The 24,322-nt window shown below is 53.8% G+C and overlaps 10 protein-coding genes across 10 annotated transcripts; 8 read left to right on the plus strand and 2 right to left on the minus strand.

Moving 5' to 3' along the window:
• Positions 1 to 418: 418 nt before the first annotated feature.
• On the plus strand, positions 419 to 2,107 carry J4E83_006323 (uncharacterized protein; the record flags this gene model as incomplete). Its single annotated transcript, XM_049333237.1, has 3 exons — positions 419 to 627; positions 677 to 1,544; positions 1,592 to 2,107. The coding sequence occupies 3 exons, from the start codon at positions 419 to 421 to the stop codon at positions 2,105 to 2,107; spliced, it is 1,593 nt and encodes a 530-aa protein (XP_049187927.1).
• Positions 2,108 to 4,112: 2,005 nt separating this feature from the next.
• On the plus strand, positions 4,113 to 4,967 carry J4E83_006324 (uncharacterized protein; the record flags this gene model as incomplete). The annotated part of the gene is made up of 1 exon (XM_049333238.1): positions 4,113 to 4,967. One exon carries the CDS (start codon positions 4,113 to 4,115, stop codon positions 4,965 to 4,967), a length of 855 nt encoding a protein of 284 aa, XP_049187928.1.
• Positions 4,968 to 5,736: 769 nt separating this feature from the next.
• Positions 5,737 to 6,521, plus strand: J4E83_006325 (uncharacterized protein; the record flags this gene model as incomplete). Its single annotated transcript, XM_049333239.1, has 2 exons — positions 5,737 to 6,196; positions 6,280 to 6,521. 2 exons carry the CDS (start codon positions 5,737 to 5,739, stop codon positions 6,519 to 6,521), a joined length of 702 nt encoding a protein of 233 aa, XP_049187929.1.
• A 451-nt stretch (positions 6,522 to 6,972) lies between these two features.
• On the minus strand, positions 6,973 to 9,839 carry J4E83_006326 (uncharacterized protein; the record flags this gene model as incomplete). The annotated part of the gene is made up of 2 exons (XM_049333240.1): positions 6,973 to 9,773; positions 9,833 to 9,839. The coding sequence occupies 2 exons, from the start codon at positions 9,837 to 9,839 to the stop codon at positions 6,973 to 6,975; spliced, it is 2,808 nt and encodes a 935-aa protein (XP_049187930.1).
• Positions 9,840 to 10,213: 374 nt separating this feature from the next.
• J4E83_006327 (uncharacterized protein) lies at positions 10,214 to 11,375 on the plus strand (the record flags this gene model as incomplete). Its single annotated transcript, XM_049333241.1, has 5 exons — positions 10,214 to 10,275; positions 10,337 to 10,578; positions 10,627 to 11,049; positions 11,097 to 11,246; positions 11,296 to 11,375. The coding sequence occupies 5 exons, from the start codon at positions 10,214 to 10,216 to the stop codon at positions 11,373 to 11,375; spliced, it is 957 nt and encodes a 318-aa protein (XP_049187931.1).
• A 327-nt stretch (positions 11,376 to 11,702) lies between these two features.
• Positions 11,703 to 13,004, plus strand: J4E83_006328 (uncharacterized protein; the record flags this gene model as incomplete). Its single annotated transcript, XM_049333242.1, has 1 exon — positions 11,703 to 13,004. One exon carries the CDS (start codon positions 11,703 to 11,705, stop codon positions 13,002 to 13,004), a length of 1,302 nt encoding a protein of 433 aa, XP_049187932.1.
• Positions 13,005 to 14,149: 1,145 nt separating this feature from the next.
• On the plus strand, positions 14,150 to 15,716 carry J4E83_006329 (uncharacterized protein; the record flags this gene model as incomplete). The annotated part of the gene is made up of 2 exons (XM_049333243.1): positions 14,150 to 14,158; positions 14,208 to 15,716. The coding sequence occupies 2 exons, from the start codon at positions 14,150 to 14,152 to the stop codon at positions 15,714 to 15,716; spliced, it is 1,518 nt and encodes a 505-aa protein (XP_049187933.1).
• A 3,526-nt stretch (positions 15,717 to 19,242) lies between these two features.
• J4E83_006330 (uncharacterized protein) lies at positions 19,243 to 19,765 on the minus strand (the record flags this gene model as incomplete). The annotated part of the gene is made up of 2 exons (XM_049333244.1): positions 19,243 to 19,599; positions 19,652 to 19,765. The coding sequence occupies 2 exons, from the start codon at positions 19,763 to 19,765 to the stop codon at positions 19,243 to 19,245; spliced, it is 471 nt and encodes a 156-aa protein (XP_049187934.1).
• Positions 19,766 to 20,516: 751 nt separating this feature from the next.
• CAP2 (F-actin-capping protein subunit beta) lies at positions 20,517 to 21,637 on the plus strand (the record flags this gene model as incomplete). The annotated part of the gene is made up of 4 exons (XM_049333245.1): positions 20,517 to 20,710; positions 20,766 to 21,065; positions 21,119 to 21,198; positions 21,246 to 21,637. The coding sequence occupies 4 exons, from the start codon at positions 20,517 to 20,519 to the stop codon at positions 21,635 to 21,637; spliced, it is 966 nt and encodes a 321-aa protein (XP_049187935.1).
• A 593-nt stretch (positions 21,638 to 22,230) lies between these two features.
• J4E83_006332 (uncharacterized protein) lies at positions 22,231 to 22,815 on the plus strand (the record flags this gene model as incomplete). The annotated part of the gene is made up of 1 exon (XM_049333246.1): positions 22,231 to 22,815. The coding sequence occupies one exon, from the start codon at positions 22,231 to 22,233 to the stop codon at positions 22,813 to 22,815; it is 585 nt and encodes a 194-aa protein (XP_049187936.1).
• Positions 22,816 to 24,322: the final 1,507 nt, after the last annotated feature.

The raw sequence follows: 24,322 nt of genomic DNA on the forward strand, positions 1-24,322 counted from the left end.
TCCAAAGGGCGCTGCGATGGGTTTGCGCCATTATCGCGTGAGTTTGTATGCCGGGCAGAGGCAGGCTGGTTGGGCTTGCGAAACTTGGGACGGGGCGCGATGGAGTATTCTTCAGGGTCGAGCTTGCGCCGTTTTGGGCTGTGACCACGTTCCATAGTGACCGAGGTGCCGGGGACGCTTGTAGACGAGGCAGAGTGAGTGAGCGTATGGAGGGAGGGCGATGGCTGGGGTCGTAGCTTGAGGGTTGAGAGGCCGAGAAAGTTGATGCTCTCTCTCGGGAGTCCGCAATTGTCGCTATCGATAAGGACGAGCTTCAGCCAATCGTTGCGGGGCGCCCAAAATTATTTCCAACCTTTTGAAAAAGTTCCCCACGCGACTTGCGCTCTCACTGCGCATTTTACTTTACACTACCAGCGCAATGTCTATGATCACAGCGACGACGTGGGTGCCGCGCGGCTATGCGGCGCCCTTTCCTTCACGGTACCAGTTCGACGAGGACGAGTACGAGCGCATATCCAAGCTGGCAAACCTCCAACTCGAGGATGCCAAGGAAGATCTCGAGGAAGCGCAAGCCGAAGAAAGGAGCAAGAACGGAACTTCGACCAAGGCTTCCAAGAAGGACGATGAGTGCGTGCACTCAATAAATAGACTGCCTCAAAGACTAACGACTGGAAAGGGACGACGATGACGACCTCAAGGAATACGACCTCGAGCACTATGACGACGATGTTGCTGAAGACCGCGGCGATACCATGGCCATGTTCGGCAACGCGAAGAACTTGGTTTTCCACGAGAACGACGAGGACGACCCGTACATCACGATGAAGGCTGGAGAGGAATCAGATGACGAAGAGCGTGAGGAGCTTCAAATTCTGGCTACAGACAACTTGGTTCTGGCTGGTCGCATAGAAGACGAAGTCGCGCATCTTGAAGTCTACGTATACGAAGACGAGGACGACAATCTCTACGTGCACCACGACATCATGCTGCCCGCAATCCCACTTGCCGTCGAATGGTTAGATCTGCCAGTAGGCAAGTCAGTAGGCACAAGTGAGGGTAGGGGAAACTACGTCGCGGTTGGAACCATGGATCCTGATATCGAGATCTGGAACCTGGATGTGGTAGACAGCATGTATCCAGATGCAGTACTTGGACAAGGCGCCGAGGACGCAAAGGCAGACAAGCCCAAAAAGAAGAAGAAGAAGTCGAAGAAGGCCAACGACGAGTTCCACGTCGATTCAGTCCTCTCACTGGCAGCCAACCGACAACACCGAAACTTCCTCGCTTCGTCATCAGCAGACAAGACTATCAAGCTGTGGGACTTGAACACGACAAAGTGTGCCAAGTCATACACGTACCACACAGACAAGGTCTGCTCCGTAGCCTGGCATCCCGTCGAGGCCACTGCTCTTCTCAGTGGTAGCTACGACAGGACTGTGGTGGCAGCCGATGTGCGCGCACCCGATGCAAAGGCGCCACGATGGGGTGTTGAGAGTGATGTCGAGACTGTGCGGTGGAATCCTCACGACCCCAACTACTTCTACGTAAGTGTGGCAGCACCAGCTTGATCACGTCGTACTAACAGCCTCAGGTCTCTACTGAGAATGGTATGATACACTACCACGACGTCCGCAACGCGCCAAAAGACCCCTCTGCCTCAAAACCAGTCTGGGTACTACAAGCTCATGACGAATCCATCTCTTCATTTGATATTAACCCAGTGATACCCGGTTACCTGGTCACAGGCTCCACAGACAAGCAAGTAAAACTGTGGAACATTCAAGACAACGGTCCCAGCATGGTTGTATCGCGGGATCTCGGTGTTGGGCGAGTATTCTCAACATCTTTTGCACCCGATAAAGAGGTGGGTTTCCGCCTTGCCGTCGCAGGTAGCAAAGGTGCAGTCCAGATCTGGGACACAAGCACCAATGCGGCCGTGCGCGCGGCTTTCGCGACCAAGGTGCCCGCTATCAGAGGAGATGGCAAGGAGAGACTCGTGGGTCTGGAGGAACAGGACACAGACTCCGATACCGAGGAGGGCGAGAGCGATGAGGAGGGTGCCGAAAACGGTGACGAGAAGGGTTGGGAGTCGATGGATGAAGACTAGACGATGATACCCTGGGCATATAAGATCTAAAAGGCGTCGCGAATGTACCAAGCTCTATGCTATGTGTGCGGTGTTCTATATACTGCACAATCAAGCCATCTGTGAAGCTTGCCCCCGCAACACTCGAGGCCATGTTTCGCGGGTCGCAATCGCGAGTCAGGTCCCGCACACGTTTCGAAAATTGTCCGAACCAGCTCGCCCTTACTTTTTAGCTCCTTTCATCTCATCTGAATCGAGTAGCCTCACCATGGCGCAGCACGATTCGTAGTGGACTATTGTAATGACATCACTATCACCACGAGCAACCAAAATCAATAAATGATAAACGATAAACTCAGATTCGTTTTCTCTGCCATCGCATGAGCGTGACAAAGCAAAGCAGGAACGAGCGGGCGAACTCACAGCACTGGGCAGTCAGCAAGCGGCCGGCTGATCTGCGTTCGCAGCTTGGAGCCCTGGGTCTGGGCACCCTCATCGACACCAAGTGGACCTCGCTGCCTCAGGTTGCGATCTCGCGAGATGACGGCCAGATCGTCACCTCAAGGTTACCCGGCCTCGGCGCTTTACAGTTTCGAAACCACCAAGGACGCGCAAGGCAGAAACGCCAAAACCATCTCCCCTTTGATGATGCCCATGGCCAGCACACTGACATGCTCGGAGGATGCGAGACAGCTGTCTATTCGTGCGTCTGCAAGGCACGCGTGGCGTCGAGTGAGCGGCCTGCTTTGGGCGCTTCTGCATAAGGTTCTAGAGTGCCATGTGACCGGATTGGGAGGGGGTTGACAGAAACGCCGTCCCCAACGCAACCACGGTACCGTTTGCGCAGGCATCGGTGCTTATCCATAATGCCATGCTATGCGTGCAGCGCATGCGCTGTCGGGGCTGAATGACAGCTGTGCCTCCGACGTCCGACAGCACTTATTCGTCGCATATTTGTCCGTCATCTCACATGTCAATGCCGCGCGACAGGAAAGGGAAGGCCCTTAATTCAGCTCGGCAGCAGACCTCTGTTGTGGGAAGTGTTGAAACAGCGGGCCTTTGCAGCCCCAGCCAAAGGCGTGCGGATCTGGGAAACAGGCCAACGAGTCCCGGCTCAATCTGAGACGAATGGGCGGTAGATGCACTCTGTGCGAAGCGATCCCATTCGCCAGCTGTAGAAAACGTATCACTCACTAAACTTAGCCGGGCTGTGTCGACGCCACTAACTCAGTATCCCAGGAACCAATACATGCTGATTCGCTGCTTTTTGCTTGGTTCTGGCGTTCCCCCGGTCATTCCTACCAATCTTCGAGAGACATGTCGACGCGGCTTGGTTAGCCTGCCGCCCCGGGGATGCTGGTTTTTCAACCCATTCAGTCGCTCTATCGCGCGCCGCCCTCTTCTTCAGGCTTCCTCCCTTCCTTTGCCTTACGCGCTCTCGTTGCCTTCCACAGCAGCCATCATTCCCTCATTTCGCGGCCCGGTGTTCGCTCCTTACGACACAGCTGGTCTCTACGCTCTTTGACAGACGAACTTACTTCACATCCACCATTCATTCTTCACCCCATCGCTAAACGCCGCGATCTCAGCATCAGAAAACTGAAAATCAAACAAAGAACCCAGGACCCAAGGATTCGACTGCATCACTGGAACCAACCGTGCCGGACTCTCAAGCCAACATTCTAGCCGCATTTGTACCACAATTACGACTCCGACATCCACCGACATCCAGTGCACTGTTACACTGCAAAGGGCACGCGTCCAAATACACCACCGATAGCACAGCGTGATCTTTTCCAGATCCTTTCTAGAACACGGCGACAAACGCATTAGTGCAACTCTAGCTCGCGACTGTTTGGATCTCGTGCCAGCCTCAAGCGCAATCTATCCCAGGCAGTACCCCGCATATCTGCATTGCACCAAAGTAGCGACCAACTACAGTCACCGCCAGAATTACCGGCCCCAGAACCGACAGCTGGACCCTTCTCTGCAATATCGCACATCTACTTTGAATTAATCCATCAATATGTCTCTCGCTCGTGCCATGACAAGGCGCATTAAGCGGACAGAAGAGCCGAAGGACTCCACGGTGTCGCCGACTCGCAGCCAGAGTGTCAAAATGGCCAACAACAACTTTGACCGTTCCAAGATCTCTCTTCCCATCGCCTTGGTGTCGACTACCAATATGCTTTCGTACAATGCGCCCGACATCTCGACCCTCAGGAACGTCTCCTCTTCAACTTCCCTCAGCCACTCCTCGGCGGACGACTCGGACCACAGTGTGTCAACACGCTCCCGGGCCTCTTCGCATGGTTCAAGAGACACCACCCTAACCGATGCCTCTTCTGTGGCGTCTTCACCCATCTCGCCCGCGCCCAACCACCTTTCCGGCTACTTTTCATCCTCTGGCAAGCAACTGAAGAAGTCCGCCTCAACTACCAGTCTCAAGCAAGTCAAGGAGGAGACTGTAGAGGCAGTGCCTGCTATTCCTCAGAGGGCTCTCTCGCACAGCAAAAAGGCCCATGAGCGTTTGGCCCATAAGCGATCGCTCCAGAATGTCAGCACTCGTGGCAGCATGAACTCGCGTGGAAGCGTCGGTTCGGCACGCCACTCGCGCGAACAGCGATCATCGCTCGACATGTTCAAGGGCACGATTGAAGAGGAGAACCACCCCTTTGGCCGTGAGCTCGAGCAACTGAACGAAGTCGTCGAGGAGTTTGGCGGCGTAGTACGAGATGCAGAGACCGAAGCGGACATTTCCATCATGCGCTCGAAAAACCTCGCCGCTTTCTGCGCTGCCGACTACCTCTCGGAGATCCGCCCACTATTCAGCCATCGATTCGCCATCAAACACCAACCCGCACCCATGGCCTGGATTTGATCAAGTCTCCTTACTGTGCTCCCCGGACGGTCTCCTTTGCTCTCAGCCCTATACCTTAGACGATGTCTTACGCTCTCGTTTTCCGTGTACATACTTACAGGGACTGTGATCCCCACCACTCATTTGTCTAATTCTAGTTTTTCCATTGTTTTACTATCTACTTGCTGGCCTGGTTGGAAGGAACGCAACACGGCGTTTCGGGACTGCCAGCGTCAGGCTTGGGCACTAATCCCACACTATCCCTAACGATCTCTCATGTTTATCTTGTACGATGTTATTGAAGAAGCGGTCAGCCGCAGGCGCTGTTGGAGGAATACGATGCATGGGTTTGGGTTGGCTGGACGGAGTGGTCACACTGCGCTCATGTCTTACTCAAATGGATGTGCTTCGAAATTGAAATGTACACATACATCTTATCTATCTTCCTGCCTGATTGTGATGTCTTCCGTCTACCCTGTCGCCCAGTAGTGTCCATGGGACCGGACGAAACTGGAAGGTGCCATCTGCGGCGTAGCACCTGCCAAAATCATAACCACAACCATGACAACCACTACATGTGAGGCCGTTCAGGAAGAAGCATGAAGGTGTTCATGCACCAAGCATGGTCCTCCCGAGCTCAAGCACACAGCGGGCGGCGGCAGACAAGGATGCCCTCTAGCGCGACCCGGAACCGGCGAAACACCTCGGCAGCCCTCCGATGCCATCTCAAACTTTTGGCCAGCAACAACCCCAAAAGCCGAATTGAAAGCGCCCCCCACACACGCCCAAGATGATATGTCGAACCTGTCTTCGCAGCGCCTCGCGCGCCCAAATAACCTCCTCCACACGCCCGCAACCCATGCGCTTCCTCACCACCACAACCCCCCTCCGCAACGCAACACCCATCTCCGCAAGCACCGCAACGCAATCTGCCGGCCGTCAAGGCGACTCTACGTCCTCGCACAACCCGCCAACAGCGACTTCCACATCTGCGGCTCAGCCGTTCAGCGAGCCATTGACACCAGCCGCGAGTCCGGATTTGAAAGCCACGGCTGCGGAAGCCGCGAAGAAGAAGGCTGCCCCGCTGGTGAAAAGCAGTATACCAGCTGGGCAACCACTGAAGGGATTGAACTTTTTGAAAGATAGACAGGATCCCGTTGCGTTGGCTGACGATGAATATCCGAGTTGGCTGTGGACGATATTGGATCGGCAGGAGAAGAAGGCGGATGCTGGGGCGGGAGATTTGTTCTGTACGTTCCTTGCCATTACATACTTCCCCACAAAGTCCATCATAGCATGGAGAAGAAGAACGACTTTCCTAACCACCCCACAGCGAAATCAAAGAAACAACGTCGTCTAGCCGCAAAACGCCTCCGCAAGGAACAAGCCATGAACCCCGAGATGCTGGTCCCCAAAGTCCCGCTATACGAACAGACGATTGATTTACCGGCCGGCGACGGTAGTTTGCAGGGCGCGGTCAAGGCGCAGGATGCGAGAGAGGAGTTGACAAAGGCGATGAGGAATAAGCGGAGGGCGGGGATTAAGGAGGCTAATTTCTTGAAGGCTATGGGGTAGACTGTGGGAGAGCTTTTTCTGCTGGTGGGCAGGATGTTGTGGTGGTGGCGGTGTACAATATGGGAGATGCACGACTATCACGATATGTATAAACATCTGTGGGTTTAGAGATATGTACCTTGGAGAGTGGACATGTTGGCTGATATGAAGCATACGCTTGACTTGATTACTCTCAACATACACTGCAAAACAGACAAGGATACCAAGCACAAGGGTTCAAAACATGGATTCTCGCAAAACACCCGTATAACTACTTTTAACACAGCCCAAACCACCAACTAGAAACGCCACAAATGCACCCTCATCTCCCATCCCCCCAACCCACGCCAACCTAGGGAAAAAAACGAACAGCCTGGAGCCTACGTTGACGTTGGGTCACTTACTGTGCATAGTTTTAGGTCAACGTAGTCTGCAGACCTGTTCAGTTTTTTTCTTGTATGAGGTGAACAACCTAAGCAACATCCACAAACCCCCTCTTCTTCCTACTCTCCTCCCCATCCATCTTATCCACATCCTCCCACCTCACCAACCTCGCCTCATCCACCCTCTCCCCCACAAACCTCAACGCTGCAACGTTAAACCCAATCAGATCCTTGTTTCCCATGAGCGTACTCCGCAAATCATTGCGCATACCCTCTAGCACAGTCTTGAGCTCGCGACTGGACACAATCTGCTTCTGATGCGTTTTGAGCATGAAGAAGAGGACGCGGCAGGTCAGTGTTACATTCCACTGTTTGCGCACCCAGATAGCGAGGAAGGTGAAGAGGGCGGGGAGAGAGGAGAAGGGAAGGACGAGTAAGGCGTCGTGCAGTTGTGCAGCGGGGATTTTGGAGAGGGTGTTGAGGACGTGGCGCTCAGCGGAGATGTTGCCTAGAGCGAGGAAAAGGGGGTTGCGCTGTGGTGGCGCGATTTTAGGGTTGGTTTTGCGTTGGGCCTCCCAGTCTCGGACGACTTCGAGGTCGGCGATGCCTAGGTCCAGTGCTTCTTGGATGCGTTCTCCGGCGGTGAGGGTTGTGATGGTTTGTTTGCTGGCGTCGACGGCTTCGGCGCGGGTGCCGGTGGGGTCTTCGTCGTCTTCGAGGTTGGTGGCGAGCGTCTTTTCGTACATTTCTTCTAGCTCGCGTTCGCGCTCTTCTTCGAGGAAGATGGGCTCGTCGGAGCGGGTCCAGATGCGTATGCTCTTGTCGTGGCTGGCTGTGACGATGAAGTCGCCTGTTCGCGCGACGGTCATGGCCCAGATTTCGCCGTGGTGACCTCTGAACTTTTGAACTTGTTGGAACTTGTCGCCGTCCCAGCTCTTGATTGTGCGGTCTTTTGAGGCACTGAAGAAAATGTGGCGTTCGTCGTTGTCGACGGGGTGCGGGATGAAGGATATTTGCATGATGCTGTCTTCGTGGCCGAAAAGCGCCTTGTGACAGTCTCCAAAGTCGAGACCCCAGATACGGACGTTCTTGTCGGCAGAACAGGTCGCGATGAGCTTGCTATCGCTGGAAATCGACATGTTGAGTACGGGCAGCTTGTGGCCGTACAGGTTGAGGAAGAGCTTTAATGAGTCTACGAAGAAGACTTTCACGGTGTTGTCGAGCGTTGCTACGGCGAGTAGCTTGGAGTCGGGCGAGAATTGCACGCTTAGAACGTCGTCGTTGACCTTGAGTATGCGCGACTGAGTCAGCTTCAAACGAGGTGTTGTGCGTTTTGTTCCCGGTATTTCTTCTTGGACAATGTCAAAATTCCAAAACTTGATGGACTTGTCGGCACTACCAGTGGCGAGGGACTTTCCGTCGGGATGCACTTGCATAGTCCAAACAGCTCCCTCGTGTGCGTCGATCTTGTCCAGCAACGTGGATGCCGCTATGTCATACAATTCGATATCGCCATCCTTAGTTCCTACAACGACGATCTTGTCTCCTGGTAAGAACGCACAGCAAAGTGCATAGCCGCATTCTAGAGTGCGCAGGCAGTTTTGTGTCTTGACATTCCAGATTTTCAGTCCTCCACTTGACGCGGATGCCAGCATGCGATCATCGGAGCTGAGTGCAAGTGCTCGTACATCGTTTCGGTGGCCCGAGAGCTCGACAGATAGTGTGCGGCTGTAGTCGGGTGCTTCCTCGCTCTTCGTCTTGCTTCTCTGGGGTATCTCGTAAACGTCGATGAGATTGTTGTTCGTGCCGACCAGTAGCTGTAGCTTCTTTGTTCCTTTAATGTGCATCCATGCGACTGATCTCACTTTCCCGGCTGTTCGTACAGTCACATAGGGTACAAAGACTTCGCCAATCTCGGCATCCGCAGCGTCGACTTTGTCGTCAGCATCAGCGTCGTCTTGCATGTCTCCGTTTGTCTCGGTCTTGGCCTTTTCTCGCCTCCTCTTCCTCTTCCTGATCAGGGCTTTGCGGACCTCTTCTGGTGTTTTTATCCGCCATATCTCAACAGCCTTCTCTGCACCATGTACAGCAATGTAATCTGCCTTGCCGTAAAAGGAGATGCCTTGTGTCCTGTCCTTGCCCGTCCGGTAAAGTATGCCTCTGGATGTAAGGTATTCCTGCTCGAACCCTTCACCGATTGCTGAACCCGCTCTTCGAAGACCTGCCTGGTCGATAGCCCACACCTTGAGTTCTCCATCATTGCCGGCAGTTATGCAACCGCTGCCGTCCGGTGAAACGCCAAGGGCCCAGCATTCTCCGTTTGTTTGTGCAATGTGCGTCTCGATGCAGTGCTGAGTCGTGACATCCCAGATCTTAATCAACGCGTCTTTGCTAGTCGATAGTAGGAAAGCTTGATCTGCATCCACGTCCATCTCTTCGTCCTCCACGCCGTCTTCTTGCGGAGCACTACCAGGATGGAGGAACTGCAGGCCAGTAATTTGGCCCTTGTGCCCTCTCAGCTTGAACAAGCCAGTTTCCGAGACCAGATCCCACACAACAATGTCTGTATCCTTGGCACCACTTGCCAGCCGTACTCCACTCTGGTCAAAAGTCAAAACTGTGACTGCGGATTTGTGGCCATTGAAGCTGATGATGACGGTCGACGTTCGCGCATCCCATATGCGTATGCTTCCGTCGGCGTAGCCCACAGCGAAGACGTCCGGGTCGATATCGCTCCGGCATATTACGGTGACTTCTTCGGTGCAGGTGTTGTCGCGCCATCTGCTCATAAGTTCGCCCTTCTTTACATCCCAGCACAGCACTTCCTCGTTGGCGGCGGCGTATGCGCGTCCGGCGCCTGCGACTCGACTCGAACCGGGCTGCGTGAGGCCTTCGGGGGTCCATACAATGTTGGAAGTGGCAGTCGCGACCACGCCGAAAGCATCGGACTGCTCATACTTGCTATGTAACAGTTAGTACGAGCTCTGTTCGACTTGCGCTGCATGTGCGCATTACCTGTATGATTTGACCATTTTGCGCCGCCTCTATAAAATTCCGGATACTACGTATAGGAAGGGTTCGAAAGATGTCAGAGTCAGTCTCTTCAGGTCATTGCGCTCCTCAGACAATGTTCGTGGGTATGCGCCACTGGTAACGGTCGGGTTGGGAGTTGGTTACTTTCTCGAAACTTTTTAGACAAGGGCCAACCCCACGGATTGCGCTAGACCCACCTTCCAGCATCACAGCACACCTCCGTCCTCCGCATCACCGCCCTCGAAGAGCTCCCCGCCCGACGACGCCCACCCGCCTACGAGGAGCTGAACCGCCAACATGCTTCTTCTCGACTATCAGAACGTCCTTATCGAATCTCTCCTACGGGAACGAATCAATGGGTGCGCCATACCCCGCTGCCGTCCGCTCCGCAGCACCAGCCAGGTAGCTAACAGCACATAGAGGAGCTACCGCCAACATTGACCAGGTCGTCTCCGACTTCGATGGCGTCACCTTCCACATCTCAACGCCCGAGAGCAAGACCAAGATACTAGTATCATTGCACATCAAGTGCTTCAAGGAGCTGGTCCAATACGGCGCGCAGGCAGTGCTGGAGCGAGAGTATGGGCCCTATATCGTGGAGCCAGAGTCTGGCTACGACTTCTCCGTGCTGGTAGATTTGGAAAACCTGCCAGAAGAGCAAGGTACGGTCTGTTGTCGGACTGCTGGAATAAGGTGCTGACGGTGTGCAGATGCCAAAGAAGACCTGGTCAGGCGCGTTTCCCTCCTCAAGCGGAACGCCATGGCTGCACCCTTCGAGCAAGCCTTCGACGAGTTCCATGAGTTGCAGGAGGAAGCCTCCAAATACACATCCGAGTCGGCGCCACAGGGTGTAGCAGAGGGCGGTGCCGTGCGCGCGATCCACTACCGAGAGGAGGAAGCCATCTACATCAAGGCTAGCCACGACCGTGTCACCGTCATCTTCTCCACCGTCTTCCGGGAAGAGACAGACAGGATATTCGGAAAGGTCTTCCTTCAGGAGTTCGTTGACGCCAGGCGGAGAGCTATTCAGAACGCACCACAAGTGCTGTTCAGGAATGACCCGCCGCTTGAGCTGCAAGGCATCCCCGGAGTTGACAACTCTGGCTCAGCTGAGATTGGCTACATCACATTTGGTGGGTCGCCTAACACGATTGACTGTACGTCCTGCTAACCTCTGCAGTACTCTTCCCTCGCCATCTCGCCAAGCAACGGCGCGATGAGGTTATCTCGCACATCCAAACCTTCCGCGATTACTTCCATTACCATATCAAGGCTTCCAAGGCTTTCATCCACACAAGAATGCGCAAGCGGACCGCAGACTTCCTTCAAGGTATATTGTGCCGTGTTGCCTGCGCCAGGTTTATACTGACAAACTATAGTTCTCCGCAGAGCCCGACCCGAAACAGAGGAGAAGGAGAAGAAGACAGCCAGCGGTCGTACTTTCAAGGTTCAGGCATAGACGAAAACAAGGAACTGTTTCGATTACAAGGCGGCATGCGCTGCACATGTCCAGTGAATTGAGGAGGGTCATTGATGGCCAATGCAGGATGAAGTATCAGAGAGAGCGTACCATGTAGTTAGCGATGATTGAACCCGCCTGACAACAGGCAAGAGCAAGCCTATCATCACACCCCTGCCTGCCTTTTGGTGTATAACATGAGTCCATACCCAAGTCACTATGCCGTGCGGGGACTAGCGCAAGTCGCGACTGCCACTCTGAACGCGTCCCCTGGCACACACCCACCTTGCGCCAAACCAGCGTTACCCCTCCCTGCAGCCAACCGCCATGTCCGAAGGAACCAGGCCAAAATACGACAACCTCCCGGGCATTGACACCGCCCCGGACATCTACGAGACCCCCGAGCTCGCCGAAGATGTGTCTACAATCCAAGCCTCCACCGCCGTTTCCGAATCCGATGGCGAAGGCGACGATGACGACCCGAGAGACTCTGCAGTTCGTCACCAGCGACTCCAACCCGATCAAGCCCGCAATCGCTTCCAGCCTTCACGAATAGACGCCCGCGGGGTCGATTTCTCGGACAACATCACCGCACAACGGCAATCCTACCGCACATCGACACGGCGCCAGCGAAGGCGAGGCGAAATAATAGGAGATGACAGCGATGAAGAAGAGGAAGGCTTTGCGAAGAAGCTATTGCGCATCAAGCGAGAGCTAGCCGGGTTGGAGGAGGAGTACGAACGAAGAGTGGAGAGCGGGGACAAGTCCAAGATTGAGGAGCAAGACCCGAGGGAGCTGATGGAGACGATAGCAAGCAAAGTCGACACCATATACACAGCACACAAGGGCGGGGCGCGGGGCGCACAAGCTATACTCGACCGGACGGTACAAAAGTTTGAGAGCTACAAGCCCTTTGATCCTAGCACAACGCTCAGCGAAGCCATCGCAAACAAGCCGCCGCTACCAGGCACCCAGATTCAGAGGGGTCAGCTCGAAGTAGTGCTGAACCACGCGGCAGAGTTTGATAAGCGCATAACGCAGATTGAGAACAATCTGGGCCTCAACGGGAACACAATGCCGGAGCTCAGTGACCAAACGCCTTTTCCTGTTGCTTCTACTCTGACGAGGTTGGAGCAGACGCTCAGCTTGATTGGGGATGCTTCGAGCAACAACTTGGACGCCGTCACACAGAACGTCAAGAAGCTCACAGCAGAAGCGGAGCATCTGAAGGAAGTTCGGCATGAAGCTGCACAGGCTAGCTCAAATTCTGGCGACAACAAGGCGGTGACCTATCCAGACCAAGAGGCTAAGATCAACGCGCTGTATGGCACATTGCCTTCCATCGATAAGCTGTCGCCCGTTCTTCCTCTGGTCCTCGAGCGTCTGCGCACACTGCGACTCGTGCACACAAGTGCTTGGCAAGCCGATCAAGTATTGACTCAGCTAGAAAGCCGACAATCAAAGCAGGAGCAAGAAATCAAGCGGTGGGAGCGTCAACTTGAGGTTCTGGAGAGGGACTACAAGAAGGCCGAGGCCACCACGGTCACCAATGTCAAGACCGTTGGGAATGATGTGAAAATGCTAGAGGAAAAGATGGCCAAGCTGCTTGCAGGAGGCCAGGAGGAGTAGGTGTGCCGTGGCGGACTACGACTTCGCGGTCACTACTGCCTTGATCCAGTTCAGCTGTGCTGAAGTCACGCGGATATCAATACCCCCGAGATGCTTGCAACAACTCTGTATCGAGACGCCCAGCGCATTCGGTAGGCGTACCCGGTTATAGCATGTCGATCACTTTCGAGATACCCAATAGACAGTTGCTACTCATAATCAATCAAACCAACACCGTGTTTATCTGTAGTTGTCGTCATCCTTCACATGAAGGCTGGGAATGGATCATCGTGATACTAAACTTAAACGCCGGACGCCACCGGACACATGTTCCCCGGGGGATCAGCCAACCGGAGTGGTTGGCTCTCCGCACGTTAGCGAGTGCCTATCCCGCAAGCTGTGTACGAGGTCGTGGACGCATCTGAGCATAGTTTCGCAAGCACTAGCTGCTATTGCGCCGAAGCATGATCGGTCAACATGAGGAGAACACGGCCACACTGGGTAGTAATCTTCGTCATGATGCTGCAGACGGCTAGGTGGAGCTATTGTGGTGTGAGGCAGGCGATAGCATCGGCGATTTCCACGTCCAAGGCCGACCAAATTTATGTTCGAGCTTCCCTCAATTGCTCTTCCGCAACAGCTGAACTTTCTCCCAACCTACCGGAATTATCGCTAAACCTCCGCAATGGCCAAGCGCAAAAATGAGGCGCCTGCGCATGGCAAGGCGAAAAAGAAGAGAGCCATCTCCGACGACGAGGCGCATAACAATTTCCGCAGCGGTCTCTTCGACAGCAAAGTACTCGAGGGATATACGAGCGAATACGCGGATTCGCAGCCGTATGCATTAATCTCCGCACTTTCGATCCATGACGTTCTAATTGAACCATAGCTACAAGCACGCCGTAATCCATAACCTCGTCGACGATACTCTCCTACGCAATGTCCGCAACGAAATCCGCGAGCACATCCACTTTACGCCCAAAGAGACAGACATCTACAAGATTCACCAATCTGGCGATCTCGCAAATCTCGATGGCCTCCACGACTCGGCGCTCAAGCGCCTGCCTTCACTGCTTACCCTGCGCGACTCGCTGTACTCGTCTGCCTTTCGCAAGTACCTATCTTCGATAACAGGATCTGGGCCATTGAGTGGAGTCAAGACGGATATGGCAGTGGTAGGTTGCGCGACGCATTGTCTGAGGAATCTTGCTGACTGCGGCGCAGAATGTATACACACCAGGATGTCACTTGCTTTGCCATGACGACGTCATCGGAAGTCGGCGTGTAAGTTGGATTCTGTATCTGCTGGACCCTGACATTCCTTGGAAGCCAGAGTGGGGAGGCGCATTGCGATTGTACCCAACCGAGCACCTCGAGACACCAGACGGCGACAAGGTTAGGGTGCCACAGCCGGACTTTTCGCTATCGATACCGCCGGCATGGAACCAGCTCTCTTTCTTCACCGTTCAGCCTGGCGAGAGTTTCCACGACGTCGAGGAGGTCTACAGGAGAGGGTTGGAAGAGAAGGCAGAAGAAGACGGTGGTCGCGTTCGCATGGCCATCAGCGGGTGGTTCCACATTCCGCAAGAGGGCGAGGAAGGCTACGAAGAGGGTCTCGAAGAGAAGCTGGCAGAGAAGAGCTCGCTTGCTCAACTGCAGGGAGGCAAGGCGGACGTTTTCGACGAGCCGCAATCACACTGGGTCGACAACCCAGACTGGGAAGAGCAGGCGAAACAGGAGGACGACGAGCTGACTGAGAACGACATTGATTTCCTGATCAAGTTCATGAACCCAAACTACCTCGTTCCGGACACAGTGGAGGAGCTGTCCAACATGTTTGGCGACGAGTCGTCGTTGCGACTGGCACAGTTCCTGTCTAATAAGTTCTCCGCGCGGTTACGGGAGTACCTTGAGTCGAAAGACCACGAGGCGAACCCAAGCCTACCCAACAACCCGCACTCCAAGGAATCGATGGTTGGTGTCGCACGACCGCCACACAAGCAGCGCTATCTCTACCGAAAAGCTATTCAGCCAATACCGACTACACCGTACCCCGAGAACGACGGCATGACACCATACGATGACCTCGTCGACATCCTCTTCCCGCACCCAGCGTTCATGAAATGGATCTCTCTTGTCACCGGTATCACACTCACCAAGAGCAACATCTTCGCGCGCCGTTTCCGGCGAGGTCTCGACTACACGCTCGCGACCGCCTACGAGGAAGAAGACCCCCAGCTAGAAGTCTGCCTCGGCATCACGCCCTCCCGCGGCTGGGGCGACGAAGACGAAGAGCCTGAAGAAGGCGCCGAGGAAGAAACCAAGCAAAACGGCAGCAGCAGCAAAAAGAGCAAAAAGAAGGGCAAGGCAAAAGAACCAGAACCCAAGCCTGAAGAGGAGGTCGGCGGCTACGAAATGTACATGGCTGGTGAAGACGATGCCGATCACCCCAGCGTTCCCACCGGTGAAGCTTCAACGTCTACGGGTGCAGGTCAACGTCGCAAAGCAAAGGCTGATCCTGCTATCTACAAGTCTGCGGCTGATGACGAGGACGATGGTATTTTGTTCAGTCAGCCGGCTGCGTGGAATAACCTCGCTATTGTGCTGAGGGACCGGGGTGTGTTGCGGTTTACCAAGTATGTTAGTAAGAGTGCGAAGGGGGACCGGTGGGATGTCTGTGCTGAGTATGGGGTTGAGTTTGGGGAGGACGAAGATGATGAGGACGATGAATGAGTAGGTAGGTTTGCAGATTACATCAAGATGACAATGTAGGCCTTACGTCTAGATAGAAACATGCAAAGTAAATGACTCAAAGACAATGTAGGCCTTATATCTAGATGGAAATATGCAAAGTAAATGACCCAGCGACAATGTAGGCTTTATACGAAGATGAAAACATGCATAGTAAATGACCTGACGGCAATGTAGGCCTTACATTAGCATGAAAACATGCAAAGTAATTGACCCAACGTCAATATAGACGCCTGGCTTCTATTTTCCCGTAGCCAGATTCACCACTTGTAAATCAGACCGGCAATACGCATTTCGGTTCTACAGCATGTCGGCCAATCTCTTGGTCTTCTCGACTCCCGGGAACGCCGAGCATGGAAGACATCACTAGCGAACCCGCTCGCACGATAGACATAGCCGTCGTGCGACTCCGACTTGAAGACGTGAATATGTCTTGGATGGCTTCTGGCCCGCAATGCACGACAAGCGCGCTCAGCATTTGGCGACAGTGGCGTCATATTCTCCTCTGATGTGCAGATATCCCAAAGGTTTCGCGTCGAACTGGTCGCATCAGATGCTGGAGTGTCGAGATCAAGGATCCACTTCGCGATTCCTTGTACCATATACGAGATGCTTCCCGCTTTCGTACTCCCTCAGCATCACATCTTCTCCTTCTCCCTGACCGGACTCAACATCGGTTGAAAGGCTTTGATCTGCTACAGAAGTCATCAGCATACATTCATCTAAGTCTCATGACATCACCCAAACATACCTTGCCCATCCAACCCCCCTCTCCCCGTTCCGCTCTGTCCAAACCTCTCGTATCTCCGCCCATATCTTCTCCCCTCTTTCTATCTCTTCCTCCACACCTACAGCACACCACTCTTCTCAGCACAGCGACAACCATGAAGAAAGCCATCATAGCGAGGATGTAGTTCACGCCCAGTACGATCAAATAGCTGACACCGAAAAGATTGTCGCGCGTGCAGAACCCAGGCCCCAGATTCCAGGAACGGATCATGGGATCGATGAACTGAGCGATGTACATGCCACATTTGTGGAGTGTGGGGTAGTCGGGGAAGGAGGGCGCGGGGCTCGAGTGTGGTAGGTGCAGGGCCGGGTAGGTGATGATGATCTGTGGCATTTTGGGATACGTAAATATCTTGGAGAGTCGCAGAGGAAGGTTGTCGAATGTTGCTTCTGGAGTGTGTGAAGTGTGTTCGTCGAGTTGTGGTTCTTTGTGAGACTGATGTGTTTGATAGGGACGCACGCAGTGCGAGGCCGCTATGCAATGACCGATGCGCCGCAATATACATGATTGCCTTGGTGTTACACGGCAGCCACCGGGTTTCTTGGATGCGGCGTCGCCCTGTCTAAGTCCATGTGCGGATGCTGAGCGTCACTTTATCTGCCATGGCCTGAAACGCGCGTCATTGTTTCGTATACATGGGGATGGCCTTGCGCATCGACCTTGGATGGGTAATTGGAAGATTAAGGTTTTGAAATGCGATAGATTGTTTCAATGAGTACACATGCGCTAAATACGATATTTAGGTTCATTTTCGATGACCCGGAAAGTTGGTAACATGCTCTTTACCTAGTCCTTCCATTTCCCGCTCCATCCCTGCCGTGCCGCCTGCGCCGTCTCTGCCTCATCAACACTATCACCGTCCACGTACCCAAAGTATTTTCTGGGCCAGATATTCAGCCCAATCTTCTCTCCTTCGCCCACAGGCAAGCCGGCATGTACCACTCTTCTATCGCCGTTGCCGTGGTTGTCCAGATTAACCCAGAACACTGCATTCCCTTGGATTGGTTTAAATTTGATGCCTTTAGCTTCTCCTTCCATCTCTCCGTGAGCTACCTTGCCGCTATAGAGACCTTCTAAATCAGTAGAGGAAGAAGGCTCGACTAGAGGGAAAGACGTATACCCATTCGTGCAATTATCGCGCAGAAAGACGAAGAAAGACGCGACGCGGTTGTAGTAAACCCGCCTTCCATTTTCGAGAGTGGTGATCTGGTGTTCGGGCCAGAAATCTGTGTGGAGGTTGTACTTCTGGCCGGGGAAGTAGCGCACGAGTTGCGGGATGCTGAAAGGTTCGGAGGGAAGTAGCATGGAGCCCATGAACGTTCGCGCGCGATTAAGAAGGCATTCGACAAGCGGGTTTTCCATTGGGAGCGGCGCGGATTGAGAAGTTCGCCCTGTTACACGCTGCGTGTTGCCTCGCGAGCGGCTGATGAAAGATTCGGCGAACTCAGGAGAGCTGCGGGAATTAGTGACTATTTGCATTCGCTATGTACCGTCTACAATAAACGGAGGCGAGTATGCGTACCCGAGCTTGATAAGTTCCTCCGCTTCTCGTGCTGACGTGAAGTTGTTGATGTAGATCAAAAGAGGATCGAGAGATATGATCTCAGTCGTGTACTGGTGGCCTGCGCATGCTTTGATTAGGTTCTCCAAACTCAGCGACTCTTGTGAGCTGGCTGATGCCGATGTAGGCAGGTACGATTGAAGCAGTTTGGGCAAGTACGCGTGAAGTATAGGCGGGAGCGTCTGCTGAGCGCCTGCATAAAAGATGCCGAAGGGAACAAGAGGAATCAGTAGCAGCAGTAGGACATTCGTGCTACGAGCGCCGACCTACAAGACGTCAGCCGTCTCTACGGAGAGAGTCCGGGTATTCCTTACGAGCCCTGACTTGCCTTCCATCGACGATGGCATCGCTGCGTTCACGCCTTTCTTGTTTTCGAGATTCTTGTGCGCCATAGCTAGATATCGCGTTTATGCCTCGAGGTGCCGGTAACTAAGAATGCGATGGCTATCGCGCACATGCGGGTAGTAGCGCCGATGAACGCATGGCGACAGTGCGATTATGTGCGGGGTGTGTTGCGTACGTGACGGCGGTACTGTCTGGCGGCATACGTATTGCGAAAGGTCTTTTAGAGTGATCTGTACGTGCTATATGCATATGAGCTGTGCATGACCAAGATTCTGGGGTAATATCCGGCTACAGCACCCCGGTGCTGGGATATATGTGCGTCGTCACACCTACAAGGTCTTATGCGTACCGGAACCAGACAAGCAGTGGTTATGTCGCCCATTCAATTTGGAATGCAAGTGGTAGATATGATGAAAGATGTGCATTGGAGATGCGCGATGTGCAGCTGCGACCGCTATCGTGGGAACAATCCAACTCCGCCGCTACCTTTGTGGGAAACCATTCATGATGTCGTGGTACTCCAAACGCCGTGCTAGACTTTTATGTACAAACCCTCGCAGGCCAGATCCTCCATCCATGTGCGCTTCGCCCTCTTATAGTTATTATAGCTAGAGCCAGGAAAGGACAAACGAAAAGTCGACCACTTCGTAGAACGTTATTGGCTTACGTCAGGCTTGCAGAACAGGTTTAGACTTCATCCTCCACGATCTCCTCCTTGGCGGGATCGATCTTCATGGGGGAGGCTCCGGTGTCAGCGTCCTCGTCAGACTCCGCCTTGACAGCTGCGGTATGTTAGCGGTCTGGAGTTTACATCAAGATAAATGCACGCAAAGTAGGCGACCCAATGTCAACGTAGGCTCCAGGGTATGCTTACTCTCGTTCTTCTTGCCACGGGGAGTAGCCTTCTTCTTAGGGGAAGACTCGCCGTCGACGTCCTGCTTTTTGGCGACACGCTTGCGAGGAGTCTTCTTAGGGGTCGCGTCGGCACCCTCTTCGCCGTCCTCCTGCTTGGCGGCAGCAGCCTTCTTGCGAGGAGTCTTCTTGGGAGTAGCCGGAACGGCGCCGTCGGGAGAGGGTGTCATCAACTTGAGCTTGATCTTGGCCCAGGCGTTGCTGGCGGAGCGCGGGTTGCCCATACCGGCGTAGGCGGCGAGCTTCTCGTAATCGATCTATAGCGGGTGTGAGTAGTGTGATAGGAATAGACAGGGAGTGGTAACCTACCTCTGGAGGACCGGACTTGAGGGACTGCATGGCCCATCCGAGGAGCTGGAGCTCGCGCTCGGTGAACTGAGGAGAAGAGCCATTGGCGACGGCGGTGTTATCGTTGTCGGACATGTTGGATCGTTGGGGTGTGCTTGAATGCTGGTCGCGGTGTGTTGGTGGTCAAGTTGTAAAGAGGATGCAGGTGGGAGACGGATGCAGATTATGAATGCGGGGGATTAGCGCGATGGCAGGAAAGTGAAGGTGAGCACACAAGGATGGACGGCGCACACAGATAAGCCAAATAAGGCCCTCACCTCGACTTCATGATGCGAGACCCTGGATTGAGCACGCGCTATTGGTCGCCTGCCATCGGACACGCACACGTGCGCCACGACGAAGTGAAGGTGAGCCGCACCTCGATATCGGACTGCCTTACGTGATATGGTATGAGAGCAGACATTTCGGAATCCAGAGGTCTTACCCCCTCATGTCTTGTATAAAGATATGACGATAGCTCTTTCTTGCTTGCTATTCCATGAGCAAAAGTGGCAGTCAATGCAAACGACTGTCTGCATACTCGCAACGAGTTTTATTGTATTGCCACAACGAAGAGCGCTTATTCGACGAGACGAGACATGACATCTAGCATGATCAAAAGAAAGCCCTGAAAACACGTCATGATGGAAGTGAAAGAGTTCGTCCTTGACGACGGAAGTCGCGATTGTTGAGAGAAAGAGACAGAAACAGGCCGCTGCTGCCACAAGCCTTTTGACGCGAGGATAAACACCCTTCCTGGAATGGACAGCAACCCATACCACGCGATAATCAGCGACAACGAAAGAGAGAGTTGAGGTGTTGTTGCGTGAATTGACGCGTCGCGGGGATGGGGTACCAACGCTTGTACTCGCCTGACTCGTGTGGGCCGGCCAGCGAATCGCCGACGGAGGAGCCGCTGGAGATTGAGGGGACGGGGCTAGGACCCAAGCGATACTCAAGCAACCCGACATTGATCACGCCCGAGCGATACACGCCCAAGACCCGAATCAGAATCATGGCGGACCCCATTGACAGCGCCCTGTGAGGCTTCCCCTACCCCGCCTTCCCCGTGTGTATAGCTAACAGCCCATGTCAGCGACCTTCTGCGCCGACTGAACCCCAAGGACGTCAAGCGCAATGTCGACCACATTATCCAGCTCAACCCCTCGCTGGAAGAGGACCTGCTCGAGTCGGTCGACATACCACTCACCGTGAAGAAATGCTCCAAGACGAAGCGCGACTTCCTGTGCTGCGACTACAACCGCGACGGCGACAGCTGGAGGAGTCCGTGGAGCAACGAGTTCGAGCCGCCCATTGAGGAAGGTGTCACGCCTAGCGATCGTGTCCGTAAGATGGAGGTCAAGGCGAACGAGGCTTTTGACGTGTACCGGGAGCTGTGAGTGCACACAAGGGAAGGGGCAGCATGGAGAGCTTGGCTGATGCAGACAGGTACTTCGAGGGCGGCATATCGAGCGTGTACCTGTGGGACATGGACGACGGCTTTGCAGGCTGTGTCCTGCTGAAGAAGGGTAGGCAGTCTCGGGTCTACACATCCATCACATGCTAATGCACGCAGCCGTCAACCCCACGCCCAAGAGCTCCGGCAGCTGGGACAGCATCCACGTCTTCGACGCCCAAGACCGCGCCCGCACCTCGCACTACAAGCTCACCTCCACCGTCATCCTCTCCCTCGGCACCGACAGCGAAGCGCTCGGCGGTCTTGACCTCTCCGGTAATATGGTGCGCCAAGTGGAAGCCGACATGGCCGTCGAGGATGACACCTCGCACGTCGCCAACATTGGAAAGATGGTCGAGGACATGGAGCTCAAGATGCGCAATCTGCTGCAGGAGGTGTACTTTGGAAAGGCAAAGGACGTTGTGGGTGACCTGAGGAGCATCCCATCACTCAGCCAGACGAACCGGGACCGCGCGACACAAAGGGAGATGATCAACAGCATGGGTCGGTAGGAGTAATGGCGTGCATAGGGGATGAATAGTGTGGCATAGATGATATCAATCGATTCTGGCTCCAGCGGTATACCCTCAAGGACTGGACTATCTCAAACACAAAACGGGCTGTTGCATGTGATGAATGGCAGGCAGTGACGGGACCCCACAGAGCTACGTCTGGGAGGATTGGGAGCCGCAGTAAGTGACATGCTATCATGTCGGTCATAGACTGACTGCACGCAAACTCCGTAGATCTTGTGCTTGAGATATGCACGGTAGTCCCTTCTCTGATCCCTACTGAGAGGCAATGCATAGTTTGACAAAGCGACAAACGCTCGAAGCGTCCGAGACAAACATTCCACAAAAGGCTAGTTACTTCCTAACAAACACAGCAGCGACTATATGAACACGTACATCCCCAGACACATCAGCCGCCAATCTCAAGACAAGACAAGACTTAATCAAAGTTATTCACCCTAGCAAGTCCACTGTCACAGATGAGTAGCCCACCCGCAAACCGTAAGCGCTCACGGAATCTATCAACCAGTTCCGCATCACTACCATCAGCAAAGCTAGCCGATCCGCCATCTGATCGTGATCGAACGTCTACGATGGACCATGCAGCCGAATCTCCACGCGCAGTCAAAAAGGACACAGATGCAGACGACATGAGTGGAGAAAACAAAGTCTCGGCGGAAAGCACTCTGGAGCGTGAAGAGGCAGAGACACTTGAAGAGTACAAGGACACAATGCCGAACCTCCACGAGATCAAACAGGACCCCGAATCAGTCGTACCCGGTGCTACCACAGTTTCGCCGACAGCGCCTGTCACAACACCCGATCGTCGGGCGATAGCTCGGAAGGTGTTCAATCAAAAGGTGGACGAGCTCGCAGCTGACCTCATTACCTCTTCGAAACAAATCATTGAAAAGGCCATTGATAAGGTTGTTCAACTGGGGGAGGAATATCGCCAGCCTCTTATAACGATAGCGAGGATAGCTGCTAGAGATGAAGGCCGCAAGGAAGGCTATGAACGAGGTTATGCGGCAGGCTTAGAAGAAGGCAAGAAGTTGGGCTATGAGCAAGGCAAGAACGGTAGCGATGAGGAAGGCAAGAACGTTAGCGGCGAGGAAGGAAAGAAGAATGGCGACAAGCTTGAGAAGGCCGACTCAGAACTTTCGTCCAAAGCCATGTAGAAGCGAAGCCATAGCTTGTGCCAGTCGAAAAAGGTCATGGGTGGTTAGACATGTAGTAAGTAAACCAATGGAATCAATGCGCTGCGCCAATTCAATAGAATCTGTAGTTGCCTGTCCTGCTGGGGCGGTGCGGTTCGGGCCTAGCGCGGCTTCCGTTTCGTGTCGCACCCGTGGACGCGACGCGACCTCTTTCCCTCTCCCTTCGTCCTTTATTCTCATGGCGTCCACCCACCAACAACTGCCTGACGTGACCTTCAAATCATTGCCATTCATCACCCTACACCAACAACGCAGTGAGATCCTATACTGCATATCAAGCGCCCCGAACCGTGCCGCCCACCGCTTACGCGTTCGTCCCAACAGGACGCCCTTTATCGACAAGCTGGTTACTACCAGAATCTTTCATCATTGCGAAACCAAAATGTCTCATCGTCAAGTACACTTACCGGATATAAATCTCAGGGTCGACTGCTAAAAGCTTGCCGTAGCTCCGAGATTCGCCAATCTCCGGCTATGGACGTGACGCAGATCTTCCGCCCGCAGTGTCACCACCAACTCGTTCGGTATATTACAGCTATTATAGTTACAATATGCAGTTATCTCGAATACGGTTGACATGTTGTTCCACTTGCAACTGAGGTCCTACCAGCCTCGCATTAGGCATACCATCACACCTTCCGCACGGGTGCACCATTGGCAGCTGTGGCAATAGCTTCGCTGATCGTGCCAGAGCTCAGCAGTCCGCTCCATGATTCGATCGTTGACCATTTCCATCCGGCCCCCGGGTCAAGCCTTTTAGCTTCGGGGGGCTGGAAGTGGACGGGGTTTCATCTAGATGCCCCCAATCTCACGTCTCGTGATCCCGTAAAGGAGCTCAATCTACATTCGAGTAGAACCGCGGCTGATCTTCGATCGTCGAAAGTTCTTGTACAAGACACACATAGAAGAGTCCGGTGGTGAGGCTCAACTAGATTGACTGCATGAAATGTCGACGTTCGCTATATAATGAGGTCATTATTGAGCTCAGCTGACTTGAGAAGTGTGAAGGTATGGGTCATGACCGGAGTCACCGAGGTGTACGCGTTACTTCAAAATCGGCTTGCAGTGTGGCACAGCATTCAAACTTTCAGGAAAGCAGACTGGACGGAAGATGCATGGGTGAGTATTCACATCTTACACAGAACCCGTACCAGGGCATCTGGATTGTCCTTCCCACGAGATCCCATGTCAGAGTACGGCACGGTACTGGAACGCTTGCGCCAATTCACTGTCATCCCCGTATATACAAGGCCTTTGTTAATGGGATGTACCCGGTCAGCAGTAGAGTGGCGTTCACGTTCCCTTCGATTCGGCAACAATAGCTCTTCCAGTGCGCCAGATAATACATGAGTTGAAGTTATTTTGGGCACTGCATATCTGATGATGAAGACAGCCTCAAACCACGGTTCATGGCCCCCCACCAATGCGCCTGCACACCACCTCGCTACAATCGGGTTGGACTGATGTT

This window comes from Alternaria metachromatica (genome assembly GCF_023757995.1).
Source record: "Alternaria metachromatica strain BMP 0045 chromosome Unknown scaffold_13, whole genome shotgun sequence".
Classification (NCBI taxonomy): Eukaryota; Fungi; Ascomycota; class Dothideomycetes; order Pleosporales; family Pleosporaceae; genus Alternaria; species Alternaria metachromatica.